Source organism: Cherax quadricarinatus, chromosome 72 (assembly GCF_038502225.1).
Source record: "Cherax quadricarinatus isolate ZL_2023a chromosome 72, ASM3850222v1, whole genome shotgun sequence".
In the NCBI taxonomy this organism is placed as follows: domain Eukaryota; kingdom Metazoa; phylum Arthropoda; class Malacostraca; order Decapoda; family Parastacidae; genus Cherax; species Cherax quadricarinatus.
In genome coordinates, this window is record NC_091363.1 from 11,992,081 (window position 1) to 12,011,696 (window position 19,616).

At 40.0% G+C, this 19,616-nt stretch overlaps 2 protein-coding genes across 2 annotated transcripts; both read left to right on the forward strand.

Moving 5' to 3' along the window:
* Nucleotides 1-6,121: 6,121 nt before the first annotated feature.
* LOC138854875 (adhesive plaque matrix protein-like) lies at nucleotides 6,122-9,106 on the forward strand. Its single transcript, XM_070100441.1, has 3 exons — nucleotides 6,122-6,167; nucleotides 8,236-8,367; nucleotides 8,642-9,106. The coding sequence occupies exons 1-3, from the start codon at nucleotides 6,156-6,158 to the stop codon at nucleotides 9,059-9,061; spliced, it is 564 nt and encodes a 187-aa protein (XP_069956542.1). The 5' UTR covers nucleotides 6,122-6,155; the 3' UTR covers nucleotides 9,062-9,106.
* A 6,023-nt stretch (nucleotides 9,107-15,129) lies between these two features.
* LOC128701289 (pro-resilin-like) lies at nucleotides 15,130-16,127 on the forward strand. Its single transcript, XM_053794943.2, has 3 exons — nucleotides 15,130-15,164; nucleotides 15,353-15,487; nucleotides 15,761-16,127. Exons 1-3 carry the CDS (start codon nucleotides 15,153-15,155, stop codon nucleotides 16,034-16,036), a joined length of 423 nt encoding a protein of 140 aa, XP_053650918.1. The 5' UTR covers nucleotides 15,130-15,152; the 3' UTR covers nucleotides 16,037-16,127.
* The last annotated feature ends 3,489 nt before the right edge of the window (nucleotides 16,128-19,616 follow it).

The window sequence follows — 19,616 nt, forward strand, 5'->3', positions numbered from 1 at the left end:
TGTGGTACTTATTTTGTGTTCTCGTTTTCTTTCAAGCAATATTTTTATTGCCAAGAACGCTGAATGATCTAAATGGTCAATCTCTTGAAATAACAAAACGACCCACATATCTTTCCTTGGATACTGCGCATACTCTGGGTTTTCTGATTGTGTATATGTAAATGCAGTGATTAGAAATAATATAAATGGATTTAAGTTCTGAAGGTGCCAGGGACACAAGGCTGCTGGGCATCATATCCCATATTAAAGATACATGTATTGGTGTCCTCTTTTGGAACTATGCCTATCAGTTCTATGTTCTTAGAAAATTGAATTCTAGACTGTGGTGCTGTCTTTTGGTTCTATTTATGCTTTTCTTAGAAATGGCGTAGCGTTTTCGTTCATGCTGCTATCCATCACTTCTCAGGTTCGTCTGGGTTCATGTCTACAGTCTGTGGCCACCCAGGGAGCTTGCAGGGGCTCGTGAATCTGTGGCAGGGCGCTTGTTCTCAGTGCCCTTCCATGTACTTACTTGACCTTTTCTCATGCATTCACTTCTGTCTGGGAACTCGGCGTTTTATACCATGAAGGTCGTTTAGTTCTGTCTTTGTATGCTGAGGTGAGGGACCTTTATGCCTGAAAGCAAAAACTTCATTTTTTTCAAGTATGAATTGTGCCATATGTCAAACTTAAGAGTTTTTCCTAGTTCCCTTTTACAGACAGCTAGGAGTTTGTTGGTAATTCCCTTTACACTTGAAGCGAGCGTGCTTGAGTTGCCGTCCTTTAAGAATCCCTCCAGGATCTTCCAGATGTAGATTACGATGCATTTTTTCTCGCCTGCATTCTAAGGAGTACAATTTAAGGGATTTCAAGCGCTCCAAGGAATTTAGGCGCTTGACTGAGTTTATAAGAGCTGTGAATGTTCTCTCTATATTTTCCAGTTCGGCAATTTTGCTTGACTTGAAGGTAACTGTTAATACACAGCAATATTCCAGCCTAGAGAGAGCTTCTTCTGTAAGTTCTAGTTGACCGAAATAGCATTTTCTTGCAGTTGCGATAACAACACTGTTGTGCTCCTTAAAAGTGACATCAGACATTATCACTCCCAGGTCTCTCAAATTTGATTTGTTTTCTATTGAGAGGTTTGACTTTCATGTACTATGACTTTTTTTGTTCGTCCATTCTTCCGTGATGTAGTAACTGAAAACTGTCCTTGTTAAACTGTGGGTACTTGATAAGTACACACCACTAAGGATAATATTACAACACTCACCCACAGCTTTAGCCTTTCTGGTTTATAAAATTACCGTTTATAAAATTACCGTTTATAAAATTACCGTTTATAAAATTACCGTTTATAAAATTACCGTTTATAAAATTACCGTTTATAAAATTACCGTTTATAAAATTACCGTTTATAAAATTACCGTTTATAAAATTACCGTTTATAAAATTACCGTTTATAAAATTACCGTTTATAAAATTACCGTTTATAAAATTACTGTTTATAAAATTACCGTTTATAAAATTACCGTTTATAAAATTACCGTTTATAAAATTACCGTTGCTTTTGTGCAATTTTATCCTTGCTTTTGTGTTGTATATTTTTATAATTGAACGCTGAGTAACCTACGTCTTCTGAGTGCTCCATAAATGTCACAGTTACTACAACCCTTGTGGGTTTTGCGCTTCCACATAAATATCTCGAGAGGCCCCCCTTTTATATGTTCCAGCGAGAAAAACAGATGATCTCCCCTGGCAGGCAACAAATTTTCTGAAACACTAAGTTAGGTATAATGATCGTCAGGAAACAGGACAAGTGTTTCCTGACGCGGGTCTTAGTTATACGATAACCCACAGCTGCAGCTTTTGGCCATCTGACTGAGGACTTCCGCTGGCTTACCCCTCTGCTTCAGTGTTACCATTAATAACACTGCAGCGTTAGCCATTGAAGAGCAATCATAAGTAAGTCAACGAACATTAATTTCATTGATTAACTCTGAAAATTACCCGATCAATAACTAAAATTACCCACCAAGTTATTTTGTGCTAAGAAATTTTTGTCCCACAAAAAATGAGTTTTTGTAAATATTTTAAACATGTTAATCCCTTAAATTTTTTAATTTCCATGAATACACAAAACTGTGTGTGCTAATATTTCATATATTAAACAAAGTAGCATAATATTACCAGTTAAATTGTATCATTATAATTTTTTACCTTCTGGTCAACGGGATTCATATAATGACTCGATCGACACCATGCCCAGCACTTCTAGGGTAGGGTAGGTGCCTAAGACAGAGCTTGCAGCTCATAAGCCTGTCATTCCCATTAGCCCCCTTGGGGGGGAATGGCAGACCAGAGAGGCCTAGCTTCTCAGTACGAGCCCTGTGAGGGTGGGGAATGTGGCTAGGCCTGGGGACAGTTGGTCCCAAAGATGAGGAGGTACTTGTGCCTCCTCCCATGGGAGACTTAAGTCTCAGACACTCCCTAGACAGGGAGTCAAGGCCGGACCACCACTTGGAAATGGCCCGGGCCGGGAGAATACCGGCGAATCTTTAATAATAATATAATGACTCTGTGATGACAAAAAAGTATGGGAGTGTGTGGCCTGGATAACACAGGTGTCAGAGTCCGTCTATCACATCCCAAGGTCTCTTAAAGTCCTCCAGCTAAGGCTGTCACTCTCCCTTGATTGATTTAACCCTGGAGTTTGAAATACATTTTTCTCACCTCTTAAAACTGTATTGCACAGCCTTCTTGCAAGGTGATTATGGACTCTGGTGCAAGCTACCTTGCTGATGGTAAACTGTCTATCTGATAAGTTTAAAACCGATGATTAGAGTAAGGTTTAACTTAACTAATACGTACTTGCATAATAATCAGAGTTGAACATTGGTTTACAATTATTAAATCCATATCAGGGACATAGTCGCGTGCCTGATATGTATATATGTAATATTTATGTATGCATGTATCATGCCTAATAAACCGAATTGTTTAATTAGGCCGAACTACCCTAGAAATTTAACAATTCCTAGAGTATTTATTCCCTAGATTATTTTCAATTGGAAAAAAATATATATTTTGGCACCAAACTTAACTCAGAATATCAGAATATTGAGCCAAATACTGCTAATTATATTATTATTATTATCATAAGCGCTAAACCCATAAGAGTAAATGTATCATAGATCAGTTTAATTTTTTTTAAATTACTGTGTTCCTCAGGGAAGGTTCCATGATGCTGATGAGAGGCTCTTGATCTAGGGAATTGGATCTGTGCCGCAGTTCCTTGAATTAAAACTGAATACCTACCTTCCCCTTCCACAGGCGCTGTATAATCCCTAAGGGTTTAGCGCTCCCCATAATAATTAATATAACAGTCGAAGATATATACATTTTTCGTTATGTTCAGAATACTTACACACACACACACACTGGAGTATGCAGCACCAGTCTGGAACCCACACCTGGTCAAGCACGTCAAGAAGTTAGAGAAAGTACAAAGGTTTGCAACAAGGCTAGTCCCAGAGCTCAAGGGAATGTCGTACGAGGAAAGGTTAAGGGAAATCGGACTGACGACACTGGAGGACAGAAGGGTCAGGGGAGACATGATAACGACATACAAGATACTGCGGGGAATAGATAAGGTGGACAGAGATAGGATGTTCCAGAGAGGGGACACAGGGACAAGGGGTCACAACTGGAAGCTGAAGACTCAGACGAGTCACAGGGACGTTAGGAAGTATTTCTTCAGTCATAGAGTTGTCAGCAAGTGGAATAGCCTAGCAAGTGAAGTAGTGGAGGCAGGAACCATACATAGTTTTAAGAAGAGGTATGACAAAGCTCAGGAAGCAGAGAGAGAGAGGATCCAGTAGCGATCAGTGAAGAGGCGGGGCCAGGAGCTGAGTCTCGACCCCTGCAACCACAATTAGGTGAGTACAATTAGGTGAGTACACACACACACACACACACACAGGAGGCTCAAAACTGGCTGTACCACTGAACCACAAAGCTTATAATAGGATTATTTTACGAGCAGCACTTCTCTGATGTGCTTGTATCAGCGGCACCAACTGTGATCCTGCTGTCTCATCCCACAGCCCCAGAGACTCTTACAACCGTGGCACTGTCTTCAGCGTTGTGGCACACAGGTACAACTGGTCTTGCTACATGTAATTACTACGATTAGTCTCCTGCTTCTTGCTTTTTTTTATCTCCTTTTAAGGAAGTCCATTGCTGCAGTAAATGAGCTCTTGATCCGAGAAGCTCACCTATTGTCCCCTCCTTCGGATCGAATCTCTATATCCTCAACCCTCCGTTCCTCTCGATTTAGTTTCATTTGTAGGAAAAAAATTTCGTTAGTGGAACCCCGCTCATAGACAAAGGAGAGAAAAGAGTCAATATCAACCCTGTTTTAATGTAGCTTCCGTTGTTAATACAGCGGGAAAAATTAGATCATTACAGGTAAAGTCAGGTGACCCTCCGGTGAAACTATGGGTTGCCTTCGATGATGGAAGTATCACCAGAGGTGATACACACACATACACTGTATGTGTGTGATCCTGGCATCAATTCCAGTTCTCCAAGTGTAATTACTAGCTGAAAGGCTATTGCATGGCTTGTGTTCTTGTTTAATCAAGCGGTTCTGCTAAGCCTGGCTTGGTTAGTTCTGGAGGGAAGAAATGAATGAAGTGTATAAGTGGAAGATGGGCATAAATGAGATTATGAGGATACCTCTTCAAGAAAAAGCTCGAAATAATGAATTCAAACTTGATAAGTTTAGATTGGTTTGGAAATCGAGTAGTCATAGGGTAAATTCAAATATAGTGGGATTTGTACACGAGTTAATAGGGGTTATCAAAATGGATTTGGCAAATATTTTTGATTATGGGTTTGGGATTGAGAAGTACGTGCATAGTATGGGTCAGTAGGCCTGCAGCAGTGTTCCTCCTTTATGTTCTTTTGATACACGATACAATAGCTCATTCTCCAGGAACCAAAGTGACTGAGACACCCCTTTACTGACCCCCACTCGGCCATCTATATCTACAAAACTCAGAATAGTTTTAAGGCAATCACTTGTTCCTGAACCTTGACAATACCTGCTAGCGAACGAACTCAAACCAAAACCACAACAATGTCGCAAATGTTGAGGCTACGGCTACCTGGCAGAGCCTTGCAGGTCACATTTAGAACGTCCAGTATGAGGAAAACCACATCATAAGCTAAATGGCGATTCCTTCACTTCCTCCACTTAGTTTTGCTAGACCTCCACTTACCCTTGACCTAATGATAACATCACACTTGTGATAAATGGTTTTGAAAACCGACAAGTTGAAGATTGAGATACGTATGTAACAAATGGGAATCTTCATTGAAGAAACGTTTCGCCACACAGTGGCTTCATCAGTCCAATACAAATCAGAAAGGTGTAAGGAGGGAAGGAGTTTGAGGTAATCAGTCCCTCAGCCTGGAATCGATGTGTTCAGTCCATCAATCTTGTAGAAAGTACAGCATAGGGCCAGAGAAGTGGCTTATATACTGTAGTCAGTATATAAGTCTGGTCATATGCTGTACTTTCTACAAGAGTGATAGACTGAACACATCGACTCCAGGCTGAGGGACTGATTACCTCAAGCTCCTCTCCTTACACCTTCCTGCTTTGTATTGGACTGATGAAGCCACTGTGTGGTGAAAGGCTTCTTCAATAAAGATTCCCATATGTTGCATAAGTGTCTCAATCTTCAACATCACACTTATCGCCCTCTTAACATCCTTACCACCCCTCAACACTCAGTACCCTCAACATCAAACCACACTCGTATGCTATACCAGTCAACCATCCTATACTTCTACACTTATCCACAACCAAATCTTCACCCCCGATCCACAGTCTTCCCTCAATCTTCCCGACTCTCCCAGTAGCCCATGCTCTTCCCACAGCCACACCCGAACACCAAGACTGGCCTTCACACGTCACGTAACCAGACACAACCCGCCCGAGCACTTTTCCTAAGGATCTCGCTTTCCTTTATTCTTAGCCATACGAAATTAAATATTACGTCCCGTTTAGGGGGTAGGTAATTTCTCGAGGGTGTGGCCACACGTATAAAAGAACCTCTGATGACTCTCTTCATCACCAGTTGCACCTCAACATCCCAGGAAACAACATGATTGCCAAGGTGAATATTATTGTGTCAGTCGTCTACACGTGCCTGCCAAGTGGAGGAGAAGTGAAGAATTTGCGACGTAACTCTGATGGCCTTATTACGCAGTCAAGGCTCGTTAAGGAGAGGTTGATATTTAATTGTTCCCATTGTTATCTGTTTGAACATTCTGTGTTTCCACGGTGAGTGATTCTGCGAGTCACAGACATCATGTTATGCGCCAGTTATAGTGTTAATAGCCAGAACAAGCTATTTTTTTTTTAGCTTGGAGAGTGTGAACCAACTAACTTACAGTTTCGTTAACTTATGGTGCTGATTGTGTGAATTGGCAAACACATCGCTTAGTCTAACTCAGTTAATAGCGCTGATAGTTTTAAGCAATTAACTTAATGTTGTGTGAGACAGGTAATTTGCGCTCTCTGAAACTGCTGTTTGCATTGTTGTGAAGACTTGACTGACTCAGGTGATAACGATATGAAAAGTGATAAACGAGAGAAGAGAACTAAGAGATAGAGGAGGATACGAGTAGAGAGAGGGAGAGTAGTGAGAGAGGGAGGGAGAGAGGGAGAGTGATGGGTAAGGAGGCATTAAAGTTGACATCAGTTCATTGATGTAATTTCCCTAGTGTCGAGAGATAATAATAATAATTATAATAATATGGGAGGGAAAGACGGGAAAATAAGACTGGGGAAGAAGATAAAGAAAGAAAGATTCTTCCACAAGCTTGGCTGGAAGGAATTCCTTAAAGCTTAATGCATTTACAGTGTTTGATCCTCAAGGACTATTGATATATCTTTGCTCTAGAAAGCAGATTTCATACTTACGTACGTACGCACACACACACACACACACACACACACACACACACACACACACACAAAAAAACACACACACACACACACACACACACACAAACACATACACACAAGCACACACACACACACACACACACACACACACACACACACACACACACACACACACACACACAAACACACACACACAATCACACACACACACACACACACACATCTAGTAGCGACCAGTGAAGAGGCGGGGCCAGGAGCTTGGACTCGACCCCTGCAACCTCAACTAGGTGAGTACACACACACACACGCACACGTACACAAACCCACACACCTTATTCCCACAATGTAACTTTCATATAAAATAGCGTAGCCGCATACGGGAAAAGGTACCACGATGTAACTACAATATAGCATAGGTTAGACGCACTGTGACGGTGTATCCAAATTTGCTAAAAGAGACAGTGACTAGAGAAAGAAACTCTCACTCCACGACTCCTCACGACGACTTACAGACCAATAAGACACACGTGAGTCTCCCAGGTAATCACCTGACCACTGTTTCCCTTCACCCTGTCGTGACGTGTGGGAACTGTAAATTCTTTCTGGAATCTACTTATAGTTTTGAGAGATCATGTTAATCGTAACGTTACGGGACGCGAGTTACGTTTCTGTCTTCCTATTAGCACTCATATATATATATATATATATATATATATATATATATATATATATATATATATATATATATATATATCCATCCATCTATAGTGGTATCGTATTGCTTTCTAATTTACTCCAGAGGTTTGCATACTCTGCAACTACAGTTTATCTGTAGATGCACAGTAGATGCACTATCTATGGTAGTATATTGTGTTCTCAATATACTACCGTTGAGGTGTTAATCCGCGGGTCACCTTGATGGGCAATAGATCCTTTTTCCTATTATTTTCTTATAATTCATCAGCTGATTCTTTTCTGTTGAGGTTTTAAGTTTCCATTTGTCGTCTATAAAATTGAACCTTCTCTTTATTTAATGCCTAACTGACAAATCTATCAACTTTTATTCCAGGAGAACTACGTGAGAGGGGAATCTTCAAAAATTTTCTTCGACCTCAGTCTCAGAATATTGTGAATATTTGTGTCTCGCCTGAAAAAACAAGCAAGACACATTCAGATCGACCAGCGAGTCATCACATAACTTGCAACAGGATGGAATGTTTCCTGACAAAGAAGTTCCTACCACCACTTGATCTTAGTGTTTTCTTTCTTTACAGGTTTTCGTTTTGGCCACTCTAGTGGCTGCCACCTTCGCTGAATCTGTCCCAGCATACCCGGTCCACCCTAAACCATCCTACAGTCCTCCTGCATACCCAAAACCATCCTACTCTGCTCCATCTTATCCTGATGTAAGATTCACGTGTAAAATGTTAATCAATTGATCCTATTTCACCGGCTTAGGATTTACTAATCTACTTAAATTGATTTAAACCTCAATATTATATTTTCTGATAATTATAGGAGAGTTTTGTTTGAAAATTATATTTGCTAATATTTGTTTACTTAAGACGTTGAATTATTCAGATTTGTTGATGAAATTTTAAACGTTTCAATACACCATTATAAACTTGAAAACGTACGTATTACACTATTAGTGTTACTGTGTAAATCATTGGTCCACAGACTCCTCCCCAGTACAACTCACAGTACGCTGTGAGGGACGACTACTCCGGCAACGACTTTGGTCATGATGAATCTCGTGACGGCTATGACACCAAGGGCACTTATTACGTCCAGCTTCCCGACGGTCGTCTGCAGAAGGTGACTTACTACGTCAACGGCGACTCCGGCTACGTAGCAGAAGTAACCTATGAGGGTGAGGCCCAGTACCCAGCCTATCAGCCTGCTCCGGCCTACAAGCCTGCTCCAGCCTACAAACCCACTCCAGCCTACGAGCCTGCCCCTGCCTACGAGCCTGCTCCTACCTATGAGCCTGCCCCAGTCTACAAGCCTACACCAGTCTACAAGCCAACCCCAGTTTACAAGCCCACCCCAGCCTACAAGCCCGCCCCAGCCTACAAGCCCGTCCCAGCTTATGAATAGAATACCACAGCCAAGCCTTGACTATGTAAAATCCCTATTTATTACACAAGCATAATAAATTTGTATCAGATACAGCCTCTCTTTTATTACATTTCCAGGCAAGACCCCAAACTATTCGATAGAAACTGCTACTAAAGCATTAAGTGTTAAAAAGAATTATATTGAATCTGTGCTACAGAGGGAGAGTGATCACTGGAAACCATATACTATCTACTGTTTATTGAAAAACTGGACTGGAAGGGTAAAATTCATCTACGACTAAAAGAATACAGTTTATTGTATCATATCTCAGAGTTCTCGGGGAGGTAGCTTCAGCACACTGTAATCTCCAGCCAGATTATATTTCAGATGAATTATTCACGTATCCTGAAGAAGGCAAAGAGAGGCACTCTACACACATTAACCGCACCCTGCACACCTTACCACCCCTCCATACCTTAACCACACCCTCCACACTTTAACCACACATTGCATACATTAATCACATCCTGCACACATTAACCACACCCTCCACACTTTAACCACACATTGCATACATTAACCACACCCTCCACACATTAACCACACCCTGAACACATTAATCACATCCTGCACACATTAACCACACCCTGCACACATTAACCACACCCTCCACACATTAACCACACCCTGCACACATTAACCACACCCTCCACACATTAACCACACCCTCCACAAATTAACCACACCCTCCACACACATTTACCACACCCTCCACACATTAACCACACCCTGCACACATTAACCACACCCTGCACACATTAACCACACCCTCCACAAATTAACCACACCCTCCACACACATTAACCACACCCTCCACACATTAACCACACCCTGCACACATTAACCACACCCTGCACACATTAACCACACCCTCCACACATTAACCACACCCTCCACAAATTAACCACACCCTCCACACACATTAACCACACCCTCCACACATTAACCACACCCTCCACACATTAACCACACCCTCCACACATTAACCACACCCTCCACACATTAACCACACCCTCCATACATTAACCACACCTGCAGCTGGTGATCTAACACGTGAGAGTTTCGGCATCAGCCAGACTCTCCAACACAACTCTTCAAGACGTCGCCAACTACTCACTGTCTGGAGAATATCTTCCACACATTTAATAAATTTCTTTTGACGTAAATGTACTGAGATAAACAAATTCCCAGTTAGATAAGGTTGTGATGGCTACGTAGGCTTGCAAGCCATAAGCAGCAACAACCTGGTTGATCAGTGAAAGAAGTCTGGACTTTGACCGAGTTTAATATATAAAACCTTTAAACACACAGTGTTTCACAGATTATTTCAGTCTTGAACCTTCAATAATTATTAACGGCTCAGCTGATTTAAAAAAAAAATTCAATGCTTTGCGGCCAATTATTCGCCCCTTCATAGGGAGAATAATCTGTAAGACTTTTATTAAGATTAATCTATTGGTTTCCGTGATATAAACTGCAGAACAAACCGGAAAAACCAGTCTATGACACACTGTTCACAGGTACACAAAATCTTACTAAACACATCGACCCCAGGCTGAGGGATTGATTACCTCAAGCTCTTCCACATCTTCTAACGTTCATCTCTATTTTAGACTGAAGAAGCCACTGGCTGGTGAAACGTTTTGAGAATAAAGATACTCAGTGTTACACAACTGCCTCAGTTATTAACTTGCCGGGTTTTTAAACCATTTATACGAACTCTGTACACTGTTGTTAGCTCTTGTCTTATTTATATACACATGTATACATGTGTGTATAGTATACATGTGTGTATGATGTATTTATGTACAACATGCATTCAAATGCACATATACATTCACAGGTATATGCACATGTAAACACACTGTATGCACATCTGTGCGCATTTATACTTACTGGATGGACACAAGCTGATGCATACATATGCATACATATTCTATGTGCAAGCATGCACATGCAAAAGCATATATGTGCATACGTACACATATGCGTACATACTTATGTCATCTCCCACCCTAATCTTGCCACCCTCAACACCATTGTTAACGAGGAGCTACTCAAAATATCGACTTGGATGACAGCCAATAAACTTAAACTTAACACTGGCAAAACCTACTATATTGTTTGGTAGCAGAGCAGGTGTTGCGCAACTTAACATTAAGATCGACAACACTCTAATTGCCAGACATAATGAGGGCAAATTCCTTGGCCTATACCTCGACAACAACCTAAATTTCAGCACCCATATCCAACACATAACAAAAAAAGTATCCAGAACGGTGGGGATCCTCTCCAAGATACGATGCTACGTACCGCAAACTGCCCTTCTCACACTATACCACTCACTTATGTATCCATACCTCACCTATGCTATTTGTGCTTGGGGTTCAACTGCAGCAACACACCTAAAGCCAATAATAACCCAACAAAAAGCCGCAGTAAGAATAATCACTAAATCCCATCCCTGGCAACACCCCCCCCACTCTTCATAGATCTAAACTTACTCCCTGTTCAGTACATCCACACTTACTACTGTGCAATCTATATCTACAGGACCTTAAATTCCAATATTAACCTTGACCCAAAACGCTTTCTTGATAGTTGTGACAGGATCCACAGGCATAACACCAGACACAAACATCTCTATGACATTCCCCGTGTTCGACTAAACCTTTACAAAAATTCAGTGTATTTCAAAGGCCCTAAAATCTGGAACACCCTACCTGAAAACTTTAGAACTGCAGACACATTCATCACCTTCAAAACTACAGTTAGAAAACATCTTATCTCCCTGATCCACCCCGACAACTAACTACATGATAACCACCTGGTGGTTCAAAATTACACTCACTCACCCACTGACTATAAACCAGAAATACTAATCTTAATCTTAAAATAATAAATCCTAATTAGTCATAAGTTTGCCTATGATACTCAAATATAGACACCTTGTATTGTGCCAAAACAAAAGCATTCACATTGCTAAACTTACAAATTATGATGTAGTCACATAGCTTTAATACCATAATCTGTAAGGATTTAATGTTAAGAATTAATCTAAGTCTGCTCGAAATGCCTAGCCATGCTAGGTGTCCTAGTGGCCCCCTCTGTAATTAGTATTTTATAACATGTAATCCACAAAATACCCAAAACCTGTAAACCCCACATTGTAACCCTTATAGAGAATAAACTTGAATTGAATTGAATTGAATATGCGTAAGTATGCATCCATACATACAACCACAGATATGCATACCCAAAATCATATATATTTATATATATATATATATATATATATATATATATATATATATATATATATATATATATATATATATATATATATATATATATAAACATTATTATGCATACACACATATGTATATCAGCACACATTTTTTTATATTATGTTACATACGAATTTCATGACCACCCTGCACTATTCCTTTCGCATTCACTGAGAGGAGGCTTGGCTTATGGGTTACAGGGATACCCTTCTCGATTCACTGAAGTAGAGGGGGCCTAGGCTCATGGGATACAGGGATACTTATCCTGGATTGTGCAGTCTCTTAAAGGACCACAATTTTAAGTGCTCTATAAATTTATCATTCCAACGTGATAAGTAACCAGAAGAAGAATAAAATGAGAGAATTATTAAAAAGAAGTGATAGGGCGAAATGATGAGCGAGGAGAAATCAAAGAAAAAAAAACAGAAGTGTAATACAAAGGAAGGTGAAGGACTGACCTTCCACACCTCTTAACCCGAATTTAATGTTATTTTAAGATTGAAATATTTGAGACGTTAATCGTTAGTAATTACTAACTTCTGATGGTCACCTGACGTCATCGTCTCGCACACACACACATACACACTCTCGCACACACACACATACACACTCTCGCACACACACACATACACACTCTCGCACACACACACATACACACTCTCGCACATACACACATACACTCTTAAGGTACTGATTGAAGCAGAGAAACTGTGTCACCACTTACTGACGTATTCATTTACCAACGACTCGGACTTACGATGGGCTCTCTGACTAGTATGAATATCTAAACAATGTATATTAGAGCTCTTTTCCTCTATTCTGTTTATTACAATCTACAGTACACTTCTGTATAAACATTTAAAAATATACTAACAATGATATAAATGGCGCAAAGGTGATATTAAAACAGTATCAAAGATGTGATGAATGGTTTTGAAAACCGACAAGTTGAAGATTGAGACACTTATGCAACATATGGGAATCTTTATTTAGGAAACGTTTCGCCACACAGTGGCTTCATTAGTCCAATACAAAGCAGAAAGGTGTAAGGAGGGAAGGAGTTTGAGGTAATCAGTCCGTCAGCCTGGAGTCGATGTGTTCAGTCCATCAATCTTGATGGACTGAACACATCGATTTCAGGCTGAGGGACTGATTACCTCACACTTTTCCTCTCTTAACACCTGCTTTGAATTGGACAAATGAAGCCACTGTGTGGCGAAACGTTTCCTAAATAAAGATTCCCATATGTTACATAAATGTCTCAATCTTCAATATCAAAGATGGTTGACACAAACCCATTACCATTATAGTATGCTCCTCACTTAGCGACGAATTCGTTTACCGACGAGGTATACAATAACTCGATGGCAATAGCATCTAGCAGACACAAAACTGTAAATGTAGTTTTGTTAACTAATACATACCTCTTCAGTTCCATGTCTTTCCACAGCGCAGATTCTGTGCCCTCAGTCTGTCCTCGTGGGAAAGAATTCCTATGCAGGAGATCAAGTCTTTCATCCTTACACAAATAACCCGCCACATACAGGAGAGAGGAGCTTACGACGATGTTTCGGTCCCACTTGGACCATTCACTGAGAGACCGTGTCATTAGTAACTTGGATCGTGCATAACTTATTTTCGTCCTGATCTATAATTTTTGTTTATTTCTGGAATTTCCCTAGTATCTTCTTGCGTAAAAGCTGAGAGGAAATAAGAGTTGACGATTATACACATTTTTTGTGTCACGTCAGTGAGATGAGCTGACCAACTTTTAAACAGGACTGTCATCTTTCTAATCTTTATATATACATGAAATCATCCCTATATATCTGAAAATACTATATACGGTGAATTCGGTCTATAAGGGTTAAGAGGGAGGCCAGGAGCTATTACTCGACTCCCTACAAACACAACTAGGTGAATATAACTATAAGTGAGTACACACATTGATTAATTTTTATTATATTTATAGGGAAGTCCCAAACCTGTAAAGGTCATAACAGAGGACTGAGAACCTAGGTCAATCATGTTTAATCCAAGAAAGGAAAGCTTCAAAGTATCGGATCAAAAGCTTCTTACCAGCATCAAGGCTCACTATTTTGAATGAACGTAGTGTTGAAAACACTGCGGGATTTATTGTGCTATCTGTGACCATAATAGTATCAGTATAGGTGTTTCGGGACACTGATTAAACTGGCTCGAGTGGTGGAGGTGGAAAGTACAATGCTTGCACTCAGAGGAATGTGGGTTGATGTTGCGGTTCGTTGGATTATCGCTGTAATAATCCCAGAACAACATGATACAAATGGTGCTTCTGGTTCCCGTGACGACTTATATCATAGTGTAAACATACCTCTCATAGCTTATTCGGCTAATCACTTCTCAATTATACACCATCACATACCTTTCATGTTTAAGATATGAAGTTAAAGCCATTGACCACATTAAGATATAGTCCAAATTTCCATTAATCTTCTGTTCAGCAGCACAATCTCAAAGTATTACATTCCTGGACTTACGTGAAGTGTCTCATTACACCTGGAGCGCACGAGCACCTCCAGCTTTCCCTACCACTTGTCTCTGATCACATCTTGCCTTATCTTCCTGCAATTTGTATCAAAACCCTCATCACCGCGCATCAGACACTTTTCACCTTCTAAAAATGGTGTAAGAAGCGTGAGTTTACAAACTTGCCACTCACGTGACCTTGGGTGTGGCTGCTTGTATAAAAGGCTCGCCTCTGCCTCAGAGACTGTCAGTTGCCTTCACAACTCATCGATAACATGTTTACCAAGGTGAAATTCTTCTCTTCTTTTGTCCGATTATTTCTTGCTGTGACAGTTAAAAAAATATTGATACATATTTGTCGTAGTAAGAACTGGATCTATTACTCATTACAATAAATGTTTGTGCCGTAGATGATGCAATAATAGAACCACGGCATCATTATGGTTCTAACCGTTCTCGACGTCTCGTTCTGTAGGTTCTAGTTCTGGGTTCCCTTGTGGCTGCTGCCCTCGCCCGCCCTGAGCCACCCCCTTCTTATGCCCCTCCAGCACCAGCCTACAGCCCCCCAGCTCACCCACGACCTGCTTATGGCGCTCCTTCTTACCCAGACGTGAGTATCAACATTAAAAAGTACTTCAAAAATAGCACGAGGTTTAAACTGTTTTATTGTGATTTCTTAATATGCTCAAATGTGCATTAATTTTTTTGTCTTCCTTTGCCAGAAGGTTAAATTCCCCTCAGTAAAATCTTGCAGCTCTTGAATTCAGTGAGTTATCCCGTGAGAGACAGCGAGCAGCATAGATTTCGATAACCCACCTATTGACATCTAGTATGCTATGTAGTGTATTATATACACAGGTAACTGCCATATATTTTCTTACAGACGCCTCCTCAGTATAACGCCCAGTTCGCAGTGAAGGACGACTACTCCGGCAACGACTTTGGTCACCAAGAATCTCGTGACAACTACGACACAAAGGGTACTTATTATGTCCAGCTTCCCGACGGTCGTCTGCAGAAGGTGACTTACTACGTTAATGGCGACTCCGGCTACGTAGCGGAAGTGAGCTACGAGGGTGAGGCCCAGTACCCAGCCTACCAGCCCGCTCCAGCGTATAAGCCTGCTCCAGCCTACCAGCCCGCCCCTGCCTATGCATAAACCGATATAAAAATATTTTTTTTTGTGAATATTTGTTGATATATATTTATTACTAAAATGGTCTGAATAAAGACTTATGCATTAAAATAAATTTTTACTTATCTCCTGTAGACCGAAGGTAAGTGAATGTGTGAGAGAGACTGAGTGCAGCTGATGTTGCTAAAATTATTGAGGTTAAAAGAGTTTGGTATCATAATCATCAGGGACAAGTAATACTCATCAAGGACAAGTAATATTCATCAAGTTTTATCCGATTTTTACTTGATTGTTGCTAAATAATCTGAATAAACAAAAATGTATATTTCAACATTATAAACTACATGTTGCACTAGTGTCTTACTTATCAACTTGAAGGTGATATATACCATCATACTGACAAGCGACTCACTGTAACCTCGACAGGTCTCAAGACCTGGCATCTTGGTTGATGTTCTCGTACGTAAACACCACAGACCAGATGACTGGGTTTATCTAGTGGGGAAAAAAATATAAGCACGTGAAAACAGTTAGGGTCCATTAATCAGTCCTTATTTGTTAGAAGGCTGTTTAAAATCCCAAGTCACTCTGTGGTTATTGAGTTAGTGGTATTCTCTTTACATCCCTGCTTGTTATTGTGAGTATTTTGCATTGTTTTTATCATGTTAAAATATTAAGAGTCCCTGTATTAAGAATAAAAAGTAAAACACCATGACTGGAACAATACACAAATAACATGCACATAGGCCTGGTCTCAGACCGGGCCACGGAGGCGTTGACCCACGAGACTCTCTCCAGGTATACTCCGCGTATAGGAGAGAAAATGGCCCAAGACGAACCTAAACGTCAACATAATGTTTTCTCTCACCTGTGTGCGGCTTATTTGTATATAATCCCTGTATTAGTTTCCTGGTGTGATGTGGAGCACGATTTATTTCCTCGCCTGTGCACCAGGCAGTAGCTTGAGGAATTTTGGGCACAGAGTTAGTGGAGACTAAGTGAACATGTATTGGTAGTGTATATTCTCCTCATTCTTCAGATCTGCATGATTTAAAAGACTGTTGGTCTACACAGGGATTCTCAACCAGGAGTGAATTTACCACTTGTGGGTAAAAAATTAAATGGCAGGGGGTAAATATTTGATGCTATTTTTGTGCAAATCCTGAATAATTTATTTTTTTTCTGGCCACCTTGTTTTTCTGTCCCTTGATGATGGCGATAATTTTTTGTATGGAAGAGAGTAAATGGAGAAATAAAGTCGAAACGGTTAGTGATGGAGGAGAAGTTTAGAATCCCTGGGACTCCACAACATCATACCAGTATAAAGAAGAATACGATCATCATATATCATTGTGGTCTCTGAATGTAAGATCTTGAGATATGGTTACTCTCTAGACTCGTTTAAATACATTATTAGCGAAATTGAGCTAATTGATGCACGTGGAACTTATCGTGGTTAAATGCCAATGTTTTAAATGGCCAACTGGAAGATTTGACTTACATCAGTTTGAAGCTTCATCATGCACTAGTTAGACGCTGTTCTCATTTACATTCTATTGTCGTCAATAATGGATTCTTCCCCCAAGCGAGGTTCCTTAATTCTGGTGAAGGGTTATGAGTGTATTGAATTAGATCTCCCTCCTCTTAGGATCAAAACTGAATGACCCCTATTCCCTCAGTTGCTGTATTGACCCCTAAGTGCACAGTGCTCTCAGATGAATGTACTACAACAACAACAACTATTACTACTACTACTACTACTACTACTACTACTACTACTACTACTACTAATAATAATAATAATAATAATAATAATGATAATAATAATAATAATAATAATAATAATAATAATAATAATAATAATAATAATAACGATAATAATAATAATAAAGAATTGTACATTATCATGATTATCATATCTTTGCCTTTATAAGAAACGAGTAAGATAACTGAGTCTCGTTCTGTGCAATGATAACTTTGCTCTGTTGGATATTTCTTTTTCTTCAAGGCTTTATTTTTCCAGAAAGTTTCAAATCCAGTTGTTCACTTTTCTAGGTTATCTTTTCACAGACTTTGGCTATATCACATAATTTCCAAACTTCATTAGTTCTTATACCTGACCCAGTGCTTGAACCTGACTTAAGTCATGTGGCTTAGGTCAGGTAACTTTTGCATAAAAGCATTATCTCTTAACTCAGATCATCGGTAAGTCAGCATTTGCTGCCGATTTCGCTAGTAATAACACCAATCTCCACCCTTTAAAAAAATATACTTTTAAACACCGTGGTTTTGCAATGTTTCCTTCCATGTCAGGTTATTTTCCATGAGCACTAACTTAAAAACTTGAGACACACTTATTCCTTGAGCCACGGGTTTCTGATACCCATGATACAAACTCGTACAGTTGGACCACGGCCCTGGTCAACAACGTCACGGGTTTCTGATACCCATGACACAAACTCGTACAGTTGGACCACGGCCCTGGTCAACAACGTCACGGGTTTCTGATACCCATGACACAAACTCGTACAGTTGGACCACGGCCCTGGTCAACAACGTCACTCTACTCACCAATACAAACTAGGAAACAGGTGCAGTGTTGAATTAACTAGCAGTAGTATATGTTCAATTTCACAACATCCGTCTGCCACTCTTCCAGGGATATAATGTTATCCCAACAGAGCAGAAATATGAAGATTGAGACACTTATGCAGCATATGGGAATCTTTATTCAGGATCCTGAATAAAGATTCCCATATGCTGCATAAGTGTCTCAAGCTTCAACTTGTTGGTTTTTCAAACCATTCATCACAACAGAGCAGAAATATCAGGATTACAGGAAAACTGAGGCAAAACTTGTCGTAACGATGTTGCTGATTTCGTTATGCCTAACATGCCAGTCTTTGGGGCTTTATGAAAAGCATAGATTTTAGAATGTTTTCTGGCTGAATAAAAAGCACTGGTAAAGTCCAATTTAATCAAGGGTTCATTTTCCATAATGCTGGAAATGCATGAACGTGCTCTGAGAGTAAGCATGAAATCTTTGCGGAATGCAAAGTCCGGGATAAATTGTTGTCGGCACTGCAGCTGCTTCCCGGCTGACCGCTCTTAAAGTCCCCTTTGCAAAAAGGCAGAAGAGGGAATTTCTAACAGCAATGGGTCTGAGTCTCCGTACTTCATAAGACGCAAAGGTAAAAGAAAACAAGAGGGGGTTAATACCTTTCTTGATGTCAAAAGCTAAGCAAATATTTATCCGTGCTCATAAAATTCGGTACATACGTGCTCTGTCAGCCGACCTTTTCAGAGAGATTCCTTGATGCTTGATGAGGTGCTCTGCATTTGAGGAATTGCATCTGTAATCCAATTTCTTGAATCGAGCCTGAATGCCTTCCATTTCCCAAGGCACAATATGACCCCCAACGTGTTTAGTGTTACCCATGAATGACAATGTAATGACTATCAGTCGAACAATAATTAGGGTGATAACTGATTAAATTTTTTCTTTAAACTATACTTTAAAAATCCCAAGAAATATAGTCCAGAACTTCTTATCAAAAATAACTTGAGTGTCATTCATAATAAGAAAAAGGACTCTACATTATTT